This window comes from Tupaia chinensis, unplaced genomic scaffold (assembly GCF_000334495.1).
Source record: "Tupaia chinensis unplaced genomic scaffold, TupChi_1.0 Scaffold147869_1, whole genome shotgun sequence".
In the NCBI taxonomy this organism is placed as follows: Eukaryota; Metazoa; Chordata; class Mammalia; order Scandentia; family Tupaiidae; genus Tupaia; species Tupaia belangeri.
Window position 1 is genome coordinate 1,101,232 of NW_006207719.1, and position 15,981 is coordinate 1,117,212.

General features: G+C 41.6%; 1 protein-coding gene across 1 annotated transcript in view; it reads left to right on the top strand.

Moving 5' to 3' along the window:
* The first annotated feature begins 4,349 nt into the window (after positions 1-4,349).
* Positions 4,350-15,981, top strand: part of PLBD1 (phospholipase B domain containing 1) — a 69,974-nt gene continuing 58,342 nt past the window's right edge. Inside the window, 2 exon segments of the mRNA XM_006169967.1 lie at positions 4,350-4,410; positions 13,541-13,760. Coding sequence (XP_006170029.1) covers positions 4,350-4,410; positions 13,541-13,760 — 281 coding nt within the window.

The window sequence follows — 15,981 nt, forward strand, 5'->3', positions numbered from 1 at the left end:
CCACATGTTTTCACAATGTCCTTTATAATTTTTGCCAGTGGTATGTGGAGTGAAGTCAAGTTGTCATTAGGGGAAGAGATGAGTTGGCTACTGAGAGACTGGTAAAGTGGCATATGCTTTAGTAAAACTGCTTCAGAATCTGGTCGTTAGTCTTGCAGGACTAGACTCCTGAAATTCATTGTTTCCAGTGCTCCAGATCCAATCAGATCTGAGAAAGCCGGTTCACCCTGGTACACACCCAAGTCTATCTACCAGACTTGCTAATTATTTTGTGTTAGAAATATAACTGTCAATCATACTAAGCATTTATGTAGCCTGCTTCAGGAATGTTCTCACTGTAATCAAACCAACATTGGGTCAAAATCTCCAAGGAGTCTCAGCTTGGAAGCCTGATTCGTCTGTCTCCCAGTAGCCACCGAACACTTGAATCAGCTAGTGGGTTGCTCTAGTGCTTGTTGGTGCTTTCCTAGCACAGCCAGCCCCTAGCTTTGAGATACTGCCATTTCTACTCTTCCATGGATCACCAGTGTCCACCTGAGACTAACAGATTCCCTCTCTAGGTAGGTCAATAGCTTTATACGGTAATCAAGGAATTTGAAGTCATTCTGTCTTTGTCAGGTAATTGGGCAGACCTACAGCTGGGGAGATCTCAGTTGATCCTTTAACTCTAAGGGCATGTTTATTCCCAAGTTCATTTGAAGGAGGGCCTCCCAGTTGTTCTATGTGTTTCTTCTTTGTCTGAAAATTCTTCATTCTTGGAGGTACAGTGTTAGACAGGTAATATAATGTACCAGAAACAGAAAAATCCCTGGAAACTGCCTGCCTATTTGAATCCTGGCTCCAACACTTGCGTGAACTTAATGAGATATTTAAATTCTCTAGGCCTCTGTTTGTTTGTTAAATGTCTATCATCACAGTCTTACAGGGCTATGAGAAACCCTGGGCATCCAGGATGTGCTGTATAGTTGAGCGACATTATTACTGGTCACTGGAGCTGCTTTTCTCTGGAAAGCCGTCTTGGATTTCTCATTTTTTGGTTATTTTTTGTGGGGGAGGTGTGCCAGAGGGTGTGTGCATGCACCAGAACGAGACAGAGAGGGAGAGGAAAATGTACCCACTATGTGGAATGGTCACACCACATCTCTCTCCTGTCAGGATTTTGGGCACCCATGCACATGTGCCTAGCATGTTTCTCAAGCTGTCGGGCCTAGGACTCAAACTGCTTAATATGTCACATGGGATTCGCTATGTTAACCACCAGGACACAAATCTGGCCCCTCTTTATTTATTTATTATTGTTATTATTATTATTTTTTCAAATTGCCAGAGGGTGCATGTGCTCACTGTAAAAAGAGAGAGGGAGCACCCACTTCTCAGTAGGGCATGGTCATATGGCGATCCTTTTTCCTCCATTTCTCCATTCTGGCAGGATTTGGGGCATGCACACACAGGCCCCCAGTGTGTTTTTCAAGACACTGGGGCCAGGACTTAACTACAGTCAGCCATGAGGGATCCGGCTCCCTTACACTGAGCTACGGGACCAGCCCCATTGTGGATCTCTTAATAAAGTCAACATGATTGCAGATGATGGTCCATGCACTTTGAACTATTAACTTCTTATGAAAGCAGGATATTTTCTTATATATATATATATACATATATAGTCTATTTGTTTTAATTTGACTATAGAGGGACAGAGAGAGAGAGAGAGAGAGAGAAAGTGAGAAAGCAAGCTGCCTGGTCCGGGACTCTCGAACTGCAGTCAGCTACATGGGAGTCAAGCGTCCTTAACCACCATGCCATCTGCTGGCCCCTAGATGCCAGCTCTTTTTCTTTTTCTTTCTTCTTTTTTTGGGGAGAGGTTTTTGCTATAGGGCATGTGCGCTCGCCAAAAAGCCAGAGAGAGACAGAGACACAGAAAGCGAGAAATCACCCCCCTGGGGGGATGGCCATGCCTCAGTCCCTTCTCCTCTATTCTCCTCTCGGGATCTAGGGCACACACGCACCCAGCGTGAGTTTAAGCCACCAGGTCTGGGACTCAAACCGCGGTCGACTACATGGGAGTCCAGCAACATAGCCATTATGCTAACTGCGGGGCCCGAAAGCAGGATATTTTCTTAGTCATAGTTCAACGTTTCAGAGTTTGGGGGATACATACCAGCACATTAAGCAGGTGTTTCAGAAAACAGTGAGCAATATTATAGATCACTTTCCTTAATTATAACTGAGTTCATCTTGTGATTCATGGGGTAGGTCTCAAAGGATTTATTTTCTTCCTAAATGCATTTTTATTACACATGCTGCTTTAGAGTTGTCCAGCCCCCCTCCCCCTTTCTTTCAGAGCCTCACAAAGTCTTCCTACAGCTCACTTCCATTGCTTGGTGTTTCAGAACCAAGTCAGTGCTCTGTGTAAATATGAACACTTTCTTTTGCTCTCCCTATAACAGTTTGTTTATAAAAAATGTATACAAGATGAGTTCCAGAACAATTTCTGAGAAAAGAGAGCATTTACCTTTATTATTTAACTTTGTTTCCTGGTCCTTCTGAAAACGTCTATCTAGTAGCAAAGGTCTAAACCTTTCTTTAAAAGAATATTAAAAAGGACCCTCCTTCAGTGTTTCAATTGAGGTAGACTAATTTTTTTATTTATCATGATTTATTTTCATAATACATAAACTATGAATTACATGAACTTTGTCTTGGAAGTTTGTTTTTAAATGTAAAACAGAAATGTTTGTTTTCATACTTCTTTAGGAATTAATTTCACCTGGTTACTTGCTATCTTTCACTTTTGTTGGATTCCAAATTGTAAAGCCTTATCTATTTAGAGTGTGCAGCACCAGTCGTGGGATGAACCTCAAAGAATTTTTCTTCTTCAACATCTTCAGGTTTTTTTAATGCACTTAAGCTTTTGTTTTTCTTCCCTTTGCCAGAGGGCTTGTGCGCTCATCAGAGAGATAGGAGAGAGAGAAGGAGAGAAGAAAGTACCCCTCACCTCAATCCCTTTTTCTCTACTTCTCTGCCCTGTCTGGATGTGGGGCACACACACACACATGTGTCTAGCATGGTTTTCACGTCACGGGGGCCAGGATTCCAACCACCGTCCACCATTTGAGATTCCTTAACCAATGTGCTATAAGGATGGCTCCTGTGTTTAAACTTTGTCTTTTTTTTTTTTTTTTTTAATGGAGCAGGTTCTACAACTTACATTTCATAATCTTTTGAAAATTTAGCTTTAAAATGTGGTCAGAAAACTTAATGTTTTTAGGTAGCTTCTTTGTACTATTGCCAAACAGGAACTTACTTAAGAAGATAAAAAATGAAATAGAGGTAGTAAAAATAAGAGGAAATTTTCTAACCTTTGAAACCCCATGCCTACACAGACAACAGATACCATGTTACAGTCTTCCTAGGGAAAATTGGGGAAGTCTCTTGCTTGAGAGATTTGAAAACAGAATGAGCCAATCGCTAGAATGGACAGGCTTACTCTGAAATTGCCCATCAGCCCTACGAATGCAGAAATAATTCTGGCATAACAAACTGTTACATTGTTCAAACCAATGTTACTCTCTTTGGGGTTGTTACCAAACCTAAGATACCAAAGTTCTAAATAATAATTATTAATTAATAATTAGAAGTCAGACACAGTGACAGGCTAACCAAGAGACTGAGGCAGAAGGGTCTCAAATTCGAAACCAGTCTGGACAACACAGCAAGACTTTATCTTTAAAAAAAAAAAGTGTAATCAAAAACTAATTGCATGGAGTTGGTGCAAACGTATCACCAGGTGTGACCTTTGTGGCAAGAACTGACTTCAGTGGACAGTGAGGACAAAGGGATCCGTCCAGTTCTTTTTTTTTTTTTTTTTTTTTGGAGAGGTTTTTGCTATAGGGCACGTGCGCTCGCCAGACAAACAGAAAGAGACATAGAGATAGAAAGCAAGAAATCACCCCCCCAGGGGGGATGGCCACGCCACAATCCCTTCTCCTCCATTCTCCTCTCGGGATTTTGGGCACGCACACACACGTGCCTGGCGTGAGTTTAAGCCACTGGGTCCGGGATGTGAACCGTGGACGACTACGTGGGAGTCCAGCAACACAACCATTACGCTAACTGCTGGTCCCAGGATCCGTCCAGTTCTAAGCACCTCTTCTCCAGTAATTTTTTCCATTGCTGTTCTGCTGCCCTTCCTATTTACCTTCTGTATCAGGGACATGATGCAATCTGCCTCACATCCTTTCCTGCCTTTTATTCTAGCTTCATGCAGGTGGGACTGAGGCGCCTCCCTCAGTCACAGGAAGAATCTCTTGCTGTCAGCATCTCCATCATAACCACTTAGCTCTGGTGCCATGCTAACCTGGAGTAGGGTTTCACACTTAATAGGACAAGTTTTGACCTGCGTGGATGAGAGTAAGCAGATACGCAATCATTCCCTCTTCCATCCCTGGATGGAGACTTGGGAGGTTCATTCCATCTACCTGTACAAAAGGTCCCAATGGGGTCAACCCTCAGTGTCCACAGTAGAGAATACCTTGGGCCCAGTCATGGTGGTGCTGGAAGCAAGGTGCCACAGGTGTGGTAACTGAAGTCACATGAGAGGCCAGGACTCCTGGTTCTCAGTCCATTTTAAAGAGGCTGGGCACAGGGGGCCGGCAGGTGGCTTGGTGGTTAAGGATGCTGGGCTCCCATGTGGCTGACCGTGGTTCAAGTCCTGGACTGTTGGCTTGCTTTCTTTCTCTTTCTCTCCTTCTCTCTCTTTCATTCTGTCCCTCTCTGGTCAAATTAAAATAAATAAAATAAATAAAGTTAAATAAAATAATTCTTTAAAAAAAAAAAGAGGCTGAGCACAGTGATGCATACCTGTGGTCCTACCTACCTAGAAGACTGGGGCAGGAGGATCGCAACACAAGGAGACCTTGTCAAGAATACCTCTCTCTGGGGCCAGTGGGTGGTGTAATGATAAAGGCGCTGGACCCTCACGTGGGTGACCACAGTTTGAATCTTGGACCCAGTGGCTTGAAACTCACACCAGGTGTGTGTGCATGTGTGCCCGAGATCCTGAGAGGAGAGTGGAGGAGAAGGGACTGTGCCATAGCCGTCCCCCAAGGGGTGATTTTTCACTTTCTCTCTCTCTCTCTCTCCAGTGAGTGCATTCTCTACAGCAAAAATCTCTAAAAAAACTTACCTATCTCAGTCTTTCTCCCTCTCTCTTCCTTCTCCTCCTCCTGCAGGAGAGCTCTTTCTTGTGTTCACTTAAAAAAGTAAAGAGGGGGACCAGCAGTTAGCATAATGGTTATGTCGCTGGACTCCCACATAGTCGACCGCGGTTCGAGTCCCGGACCCGGTGGCTTAAACTTATGCCGGGCATGTGTGCGTGCGTGCCCAAGATCCCGAGAGGAGAACAGAGGAGAAGGGATTGCAGTGTGGCTATCCCCTCTGGGGGGTGATTTCTCGCTTTCTGTCTCTCTCTGTCTGGCGAGCGCACGCGCCCTATAGCAAAAACCTCTCTGAAAGAAAGAAAGAAAGAAAGAAAGAAAGAAAGAAAGAAAGAAAGAAAGAAAGAAAGAAAGAAAGCAGAATGCACCTTTGAATTGGTCATTTCTGTTTCCTTCTTTTACTCCCAGGTCTTCCATTTCTGTTCCCTGGTAGCACTTGCCAAAATAGTTCTTAAAGCTGGAGTTTCAGGCTCGGGTCTCTGGATACCACCAAGACTAAAACATCTATTTGTTGCCTAGGCATTGTTTCATTCACTTAGCAGTTATTTTATGAGTGACTCTGATAAAGAGTCACAGCAAACCTGGAAACCAGATGTTAAATTCCTGAGATCCCTTTTATTTTATTTGTTTGTTTATAATTTGTCAGAGGGGAGAGAGAGAGAAAGCAACCCTCGTGCGGAACACTCACACTGCAATCCCTTCTCCTCTGTCTGTCCTCCCTTTAGGATTTTAGTCATGCAGGCACATGTGTCCTGTGTGTTTTTCAAGCCTCCAGATCTGGACACAAGCCATGTGGTCAGCTATGTGGGATGCAGCTACCTTAACCACTGCCACTGGATGGCCCCTGAGCTCTTTTTTTTTTTAAAGGGAGACTTTGGCTACAGGTCATGTACACCCGCCAGAGAGACAGAAAGTAAGAAATCACTTCCCAGCTGGAATGTCCACGCCACAATCCCTTCTCCTCCATTCTCCTCTCGGGATCCTGGGCATGCATGCACACGTGTCTGGCATAAGTTTTAAGCCACCAGGTCTGGGACTTGAACCATGGTTGACTATGTGGGAGTCCAGCGATATAACCATTATGCCATCTGCTGGTCCCACACCCTCTCACCTCCAGCCCTTTTAAAGGGCCATGTGAGCTAGCCCATGACTTGGAGGTTGAGGCAGCTGGATCCCACATGGCCAACTGCATAGTTCGAGTCCTCTACCCATCAGCTGGAAAAACACAGTGGATATGTGTGCACAAGTGCCTAAAATCCCAAAATGAGGGAGAGGAGAGGAGAAGGCCTTGTAGTGTGACCACTCCTCATGGGGATACTTTCTCACTTTCCCTCTCTCTTTCTTGTAAGCACACTCACACTGGCAAATTTTTAAAAGGGCAATACCAAAGTACATAGATTTACTGAAGGACCAGCTCGATGGAAGAAAAGAAACACTTCAAGGATCCTAATCAGTGAACTATTAGCTAAAGCCAATCTGAATAGATGAAGTGTTTTGTTTTGTTTTGTTTTGTTTTTTAACTAGAGGTGTATTAATTTTATTGGAATTTTTTGTTTAGAATGTTATTATTTATTCATTTATTTTTACATTTTCCCAACAACATTTACTTTGCATATCAAAAAATTTTTGCTCATACCCCATAGTTCTTGACAGTTAATAAATAACTTTCAAAATTAAAAAAACTGAATTTTAAAGATAATGTTCAAAATATTTATTATAACTTTGTTTGTGACTCTATAACAACAAAGACAGTACGGTTTTAAATATTTTTGAGAAAATATTTACATGTCAACTACTCAATCTTTGAAAAGAAAATGCCCAGCTCACGAGTCACACATAAACCTCAATTTAGCCCTGCCTACCAAGTATTCTGTGATATACCATCTGCTAGCAAAGATCAGTCTCTTTTTCTTCCTTCAAAGTCTTCCTCAAGATAATCCTCTGGTTGTGACTGCTCTTTTGCAATCTTGACTGATTACAATGCTGGGCTGGAAAAGTCCAGGTTATTTTATGGTACAAATTCTTTCATACAGCTTCTCTAATCCTCTCTGCCAGGCAAGAACTATGATGCCAGGCGCCATCTTTCTAAGAGCTTCTGTTGGCTTACTTGAGATCTACCTTAGTTCCATAGTTTTCTGATTAATCTTCAGATACGGCATTCTAGTCAAAGCCCTGTCCAATAATGAGTATTTCCAATTTCGGATTCAAGGCAACAGATATTATTGAACTTGTGCCTTTATTAGTTTCTTCACCTTCTGGCATACCAATTATATGGATGTCTGGGCACTTAATGGTGTCTCGTATTTCTTGTATAGAATTCTCTCTCTCTCTCTCTCTCTCTTTTTTGGTTATTTTCTCAGTCTTTTCAGTTGTTTTTTCTAGATTAGAGATTTTGCCTTCAACATCTGAGATTCGATCTTCTGCATGTACTAATCTGCTTTTAATACTTTCAAAGGAGGTTTTGATTTCCTGCATTGCAGCCTTTATCTCTAATAGCTCCATGTGGTTCTTTCTTACAGTGTGTATTTCCTATTTTGGATTGCGCAAGAACTTCCTTGCCTCCTGGAACTCGTCTCTTTTCTCCTGCATCTTCTAGAATTCACTGTCTCTCAGCTCTTGCATCTCATTTAGTTTTGTCACTATGAATATTCTGAATTCTCTATCAGTCATTTCCACAAGTTCTACTGTACTGTCTGTGGATGATGAAGGATTGTTCTTTTTCCTTAGGGGAGAGATATTTTTTTGGTTTCTCTTATTTCTTGTGCTTCTGTGGTGGTTTCTTGTCATTCTGTGACAAAATCTCTTTTCTGAGTATTTCAGGAGTCCTAAAGATAAGATGTAGTTTAGAGCATCACTTCCCTAAACATGCCATGACATGCCTCAGATTTAAAATGGCTTTTTGTCTGAGTATTTTGGGATTCTAGAAGGTGGAGTTTAGAGCATAGCTTCCGCAATAGATGAAGTTTGAAGTATAATTTTCTTCTATTTTCTCTCACATATTTGGCCTGTGCAGTCTCTCTCTCTCTTTCTCTCTTTTTTTTTTTCTCTCTCTAACTTATTCTATATAGTAAGCAAGCATTGTATTATTAAGGGTTGAAAACCACTTACTCTTTAATAAATGAGGTCCTAGGAAAATTAGGTTCCAAATATGAGCATGATGTAAGCCACTTATGACTCTTTCACAAAGTCTTCCTTTCTAAGCCAGGATTAGGAATTTTTTTTTTTCAATCGAAAACAACAAAAATATATTAAAGAACACAGTAAATAAAAGAAATTTATTTTGGATGTTTGGGGTTTTATGTAGAGAGACATGTAAAAATAACAGGGTTTTTTCTATCTTTATGTATAGAAAATAATGTTCCATTTTTATAAAGTAACATTCCCCTGCATTCAACAAATATCTATCAAATATATTTATTTTGAGGACATTACTGTTAAAAAATGTTTAAATCTGGGGCCAGCCCTGAAGCTTAGTGGTTAAGTGCCGTGCATTGTAAGAAAAAATCCACTTGACCAGCCCTGGTTAGAATCTTGGCCCTTGGAGCTTGAAAAACATGCCAGGTGTGTGCGTGTGCATGCCCCAAATCCTGAAAGGGTAGAAATGGAGCAGAAGGGATTTTGGTGTGATCACACCCCACTGGGGGGTGTTTTCTCTCTCTCCTTCTCCCTCTCTCTCTTTCTCTCTGCTAAGTGTGTACCCTCTGGTAATTAAAGAAAATAAAAAGATGTTTACATCTGATTTCTCATTTTTCCAGCTCTAAACATTAACACATGCACTTGCCCCTTGGCCTGGGTAGACTTAAGCTGAGTCTGAATTATCTTAAAGGACTCTTACCTAAGCTCATAATTATTTAAATTATTTTAAACTAACTTCTATGAATAATTGTTCTAATAAGCCTCATTTTATTTAAAGAACTCACACAATTAAGCTAGATTCATAAAACAAACAAACAAACAAACAAAACCACCATAATTTCATCAGGTGACGTGATCCCAGGATACAGAGTGGTAAACAGAAACAGTCCTTGTGTGCACAGAGCTTGTATAAAACCAAGTTAGGGTTACATTTATGTCATGTTTTTCTACCTTTTCACTATTATGCTTTTGACATTATCCACCTCCCAAAATGGAGATGTTTTTATTCTTTCATTTTGCATGCACTCACCAGAGACTGACAGAGAGGGAGGGAGAGGAAGAAAGTACCCTCTAATGGGGGATAGTCACAGCCAAATCCCTTCTCCATCTCTCCGTCCTGACAAGACTTGAGGCATACACACACATGGGTGTGGCATGTTTTTCAAATGCCCGGGCCAGGATCCGAACTACATGGTCAGCCATGTGGGATCCAACTCTCTTACTACTAGACCATGGGACTGGCCCTGGAAATGTTTTTTGTTTTTTTTTTTTTTTAAATAAAAAGAAAGTATAATAGCTTAAGCTAATACAGGATTTAAGAAAATCATGATATTAAATGGATACAGAGAAAAAACAGAAAAAAAGTGAAAATAGGAAAAACACATCAAGGAGTAGAGGACCATTCGTTAGGGGGTGAAGTAAAAACTCAGATATTCTGGACTGGAATGTAGCATGGTGGTTGAGTTGCTGGACTCTCACATGGCTGACTATGATTTGAGTCCCAGACCCAGTGGCTTTGTTTCTTGCTTTCTCTCTCTCTCTCTCTCTCTGTGTGTGTGTGTGTGTCTCTATCTGGTCAAATTAAAAATAAATAACAGTGATATATAAAATAAAATAAAATAAATAAAAACAAACTCAGATATTGGCTTCATTCTCAAAGTACATGCTAAACAGGTAGCTGTAAATCTTTATCACTGAATTCTCTAGAGGACTAGGTAAAAGAATTTTATTTGTGTTATGCCTGAGATAAACTAGTGTCAAATGAGTACATATTTGCGGAAGTTTATTTTTATGGTCAGGAAAAGAGGTACAAGCAACCATGAATACTTGGACCTTGGCTGTCTAAGCAAGCCAAGATTTACAGCCAAAAGAGGTTGCTGGAATGGAGGGGAGGAAAAGGGAGGCCTAAGGTGCTGTAGATGAGAAATGCCAAGGTTCTGGAGAACACAAAACTAAAATCACACTTTGTGGATAGAACGGAAAGAGAAGAGACAACCAGGATTGCCCACCTTCCTCTTTTCATTTAAAGTTCCTGTTTATGACCCCTCCCCTTACCACAGCTCTTTCAGGCTACTTATGCAGCGAGCTATGCTTCCTCATTTCTCTGTAAGGCTCACTGGAGGTGAGGGGGGTGAGAATATGTGAGAAAACCTCAGCAAGAGCTCAATCATGGCATTTGTCATTCAAAATAAGTTCTGAAAGCATGCTTTCTGAAACTGCCAGATGGCACATGTGCTCACCAGAGAGACAGAAAGATGGTGGGTATGGGAGAGGGGAACAACACCTTGCAATGGGGAATGGTCATGCTGCAGTCCCTTCTCCATTTTTCCCTCCTTTCAGAATTTTGGACATGCATGTACATGGTGTTTTTAAAGCTGCCAAGGCTAGGAATTGAACCGAGATCATCCATGTGAGATCCGACTCCCTTAACCATTTGGCTATAGGCCAACCCATGGAAATATATTTAATGTAGTTGAGAGGAGGAGAAGGGAGGTTTTTACTAATGCCCTACAATGACCAATTGCAACCAGTTGGCTTCATCAATAATTAGACAATTATCTGTCACTGGGAGTTTATTGACAAAGTATTCTGCACCTACCTATGTTTATTCCTGTTATCACTTCCACTTAGCCATTGTTAAAGAAACCGTGCCATTGTGGTCATGACCTTACTCAGAAGAAAATTGACTTACTTCTACATAGGCCCATAATAATCAGAATATGCTTCTAAGCCTGACTGAGTCCAGCCTACTGCCCAGGCCCCCAGGCCAAGGTAGCAGATATTCAGTATTAAGTTCAAATTTTGTTGGTGCTTATTGGATAGGCAGTCTTTGCATAAAAAAAAAAAAAATTGATTCAATTTTAAATCTTGCCAACAGATAACCCTATGCAAATATTTAATCTGAGCTTTGTAGCCTCTTAACCACTAAAATCTCAATCTGTCTAAAACTGAACTCATTTTCTCTCCCAGACCTAGTCCTATTTGCTTCCTCTCTCAGTGAATGATCACTTCCTTCCTTCTATACCAACTTCTGGGGAAGCGATCTCGGGTGTCAAGAAGTTTGTCGCGTGGGAGCACGGGCAGGCATGTCGGTTACAGGCCAGTGAGATAAGGTGTAAAAGATGTACACACCAGGTACAAGGAGCTTGCGGAGAAAGCCAGCCCTTCTAGAAGGGATCCTGTTCCCTGAGTCTTAAATAGCAATTTCGAATTGGTAGATGGTTAAGACAGAAAAATCTCAGACAGAAGATAGCATATAAGCAGTCAGAGCATATGCAAACCCAGCTCGTGGCAGGGTGGAGAGGTGTGTCTCCTGGTTTCAGGATCACAAAGTGCCTGGGGTGTGGGTAATGAAACTGGATAGGCAAGAGAAAAGCCAGTTCATGGAGGCCAGGAGTTTAAGCTGAAGAATTTTGTTTGTAGGAAATAGAAGCCATTGAAGACTTTCAGCTGGCAAGTTTGTAAACAGCTTGCATTTTAGAAAGGTGACTGTGGCAGAGTATAAAGAATGAATTAAAGGAACTCGTCAGCTTCTTTCTCCAGGAGACTGTATTCTACATCCTCTGTAGTTAAGGCTAGTTGTGATACTTAAAATAGCAAAAATATGGAGATAAAGAGGTAGAGGCTGATAGGAAAGATATAATTAAATATGAGTTATGAGTAACAGAAAGGAGGCTAGAGGGACTCAAGTTTTAGGTTGAAAGATTACAGAGAGGCCCAGGCAGCTGGATCTTACATGGCCGACTGTGTGGTTCGAGTCCCAAACACAGGGGCTTAAGAAACACACCAGGTGCATGTGCATGCATGTCTAAAATCCCAGAAGGAGAAATGAAGAAGGGATTGCGGGATGATCATCCGCCCTACAGAGTGCTTTCTGTCTTTCACTCTCTCTCTCTCTCTCTGGTGAGTGTGCACACTCTCTAGCAATTTTTTTCAAAGTTACAAAGGGGAATTTATTTCAAAAGCATAAGGGAGCATTTGCATTTAAACAAAATGATAAATAGGTGTCTTGCAAAATGAAAAAAAAATCAATGGCATAAAGTTTTTCATTCAAATTGAATAAAGCAAAAAGCAATTTTTTTTAATTTACAAAAATATATTAAGTGACAAGCAGGTGGCATAGTGGTTAAGGCATTGGACTGCCACGGTTCGAGTCCCAGACCCAGCGGCTTGAAACTCACAATGGGTGTATGCGCGTGCATGCCCAACATCCCAAGGAGAGAATGGAAGAGAAGGGATTACAGTGTGACCATCCCTCCTGGGGTCTGATTTTTTACTTTCTGTCTCTCTGTCTCTGTCTCTCTGGTGACTGCATGTACCCTATAGCAAAAATTTCTCTCAAAAAAATGTGCATCTGTGTGTGTGTATATATATAAAGAGAGAGAAGGCAGGGGCCAGTCTTGTATCCTAGTGTTGAAAACATTCCATATGGCCAACTGTAATTCAAATCTGGTCTGGTGGTTTAGAAAACTCACCAGGCATGCATGTATGAATGTCCAGGATGGTAAAATGGAGAAGGGGCTGTGGTATCACCACCATTGGGAGCTGCTTTCTCCCTCTCAGTCTCTCTCTCTGGTAAGCACATGCACCCTGTGGCAATTAAAAAGTACCCCCCCCCAAAAGGTATATCAGGGGCCAGTAGGGGGTATGGTGGTTAAGGTGCTGGACTCTCACGTGGCCAACTGTAGTACAAGTCTCCGACCCAGTGGCTTGAAAATCATGCTGGGTATTGTGTGTGTGTGAGAGAGAGCTGCCCAAAATCCCAAGAAGAGAAGAGATTGTGGAAGAGAAGAGATTGTGGTGCGGCCATTCACCCTGGGGGGATGATTTCTCACTTTCCCTGACTCTCTCTCTCTCTCCAGTGAGTACATGCTCCCTATGGCACAAAAATGAAAAAAGTATTGAGCATGAGCTCCAGTTTCAGCCTTCCCCAAATCCCACTTCTAAGGATGCAGTCCTTAGGCCCACCTAACAATACTTGTATCTTTCACCTGGTTCTTTGTGCTCTTGCTCATCCCCTTAGCTGGAGGCTCTGGTACCTGCAACAAGGACATTATAGTGATAGATTTCCTAATTCTAACAGAATAGAAATCTTAAAAAGCAAATGTGTTGGAATTGTTGGTTACACAGGAAAAAAATGCATCAGTGACTTAGTCGAAAGGCATCTATCATTATTCACTTTTTTCCAGAAATCTACTATGCGACCGCATACTGGATGCCTGCTGAAAAGAAGGTGCAAGTCAAAAACGTAATGGACAAGAATGGGGATGCCTATGGCTTTTACAATAACTCCATGAATACCACAGGCTGGGGCATCCTGGAGATCAGAGCTGGGTATGGTTCTCAGGCTCTGAGCAATGAGATCATCATGTTTGTGGCTGGCTTTCTGGAGGGCTACCTCACTGCCCCGTAAGTATCCCAGTGGACTGTGAAACAACCTCTGTCCTTTTCTTTATCCAACAACGACTGGCTTCCTGACCTTGCACCTTAGAACTGAAAAGTAGCCGAGGTCCTTTGCATGTGTTAGAGAGATTGTCAGAATTACATTTGATCAACACCTTCCTAGAAGGTACAAAGCGTGGCCTTCTTAAATTATCATGACACTTACATTTGAAAAATCTTTGCTACTCATTATCTATTTCTAAGAGACAGTCAAGCTCTTTTATCAAAGTGTTCTGATAGAAAGCAAATGAGAGGTGGAATGATAAAGCAGGGAAGAATAATTACAAATAAAATGTAAGAGCTTTTCTTTTTAATCATCCTGAAACAATACTCCCATGTGGCCCAAAATATTTTAAACTGAAATTTTACTGAGTCTAAGATAATCTTCCCTCCAGTTCTGTTGTAACTTAATTCTGGTGTCCTTGTCTTGTCTTATACAAATAACGAGGATGTAGCTAATAATAATGCAATCAGAGGTATGCTCTTTAAGGAAAATAGAATTGAACTCATTTAATCAAGCATCATCTGTCTTCTGATATAAAAGCATCGTGATGGGCCCAGGCACAGACACAGCAGCATGCACTGGCAGACACTGCTAGTTGGCAGCTGAGGCCACATGGGAGGCCCAGTTGCGATTCCCAGCCCATCCTAAAAGCAAGGTGCAGTGGTGTACACCTGTAATCCTACCTATGCCAGAGACTGAGGCAGGGCTCACAAGTCTGAGGCCAACATAGGGAACAGAGACTCTGAGAGAGCTGAGAGTGGTTGATGGCTTGCATTTGTAGCCTGCACTTGTAGTCTAAGCTATTTGGGAGCTTGAGGCAGAAGGATCATCATAAGCAAGACCCTGTCTTTAAAACAAACAAACAAACAAATGAAAGAAAAGCCTGTCTTGGTGAATGAGCTTTCTTCTTTGTTCTCTGTGACCTAGATTCTTACCACTGAGTAGGTTTTTTTTGTTTGTTTGGTTGGTTTTCTTGAGAGGTGTTTTTTTTTTTTTTTTTTTTTTTTGCTATAGGGCTCATGCGCCAGAAAGACAGAGAGACAGACGGCGAGAAATCACCCCCCAGGGGGGATGGCCACGCCGCAATCCCTTCTCCTCCATTCTCCTCTCGGGATTTTGGGCACGCACACACATGTGCCCGGCGTGAGTTTAAGCCACTGGGTTTGGGACGCGAACCACAGTCGACCACATGGGAATCCAGCGACATAGCCATTACACTAACTATTGGTCCCACCACTGAGTAGTTTAACAAAATTGTTTTGAGCTGATATTGCCTTAGTTATGGTAAGTGAGGTGCCAATCTTAACCTGAGTACTGTGGATTATATCAGATTTTTGACTGACTAGTTACTGAGCTTAGACTGCTTTTTAAAAATTAAACTACAGGAGCTGGCAGGTGGCATGGTGGTTAAGGGCACTGGACTCCCACATGGCCAACAGTAGTTTGAGTCCCAAACCTGGCGGCTTGCTTTCTCACTTTCTCTCTCTCTCTTGCTCTCACTCTGTTCCTCTCTGGTCAAATTAAAGTAAATAAGTAAATGGATAAAGTTAAATAAAATAACTCATTAAAAAATTAAACTACAAATTTCTCTTTTTGTTTTTTACTTAATTTTTGTTACTCTACCATATAAGACCCTGCAATGTCACACTATTTAGAGATGTAGAAAACTTTATAAATGGAATCAGATTTTGTTATTCATGTAAAAATCTGAACTTCGCATCCTCCCTTTCAAATCCTTATCCACTTTTGTACCCAGTGAGTTCTGACTGTGTTGTTTAAATTGAGCTGCAAGTGTGAAGAAATAATTTGGACCAAGGTTGTGTGAGCATAGATTAATTTATGAATGATGTATGTTATAAGTTATTAAGGAAACTGACTTGGAGGGGGCAGCTCTAATACATGAAAATATTCTCAGGATAATCATGTCTTCCTTCCATATTTTTGTTGGTATCTGTGGTAGAGAAAGCTTATAGCCTTCGAAAGGGTTTCTGACAAAGGTGACATTTCTGATATTATATCTCAGAAAAAATAAGTTTTAATATTTTTTTTGAGAGGTTTTTGCTATAGGGCGTGTGCTCTCACCAGAAAGACAGAGAGAGACAGAGAGACAGAAAGTGAGAAATCACCCCCCGGGGGGGTGGCCACGCCACAATCCCTTCTCCTGCATTCTCCTCTCAGGATCCT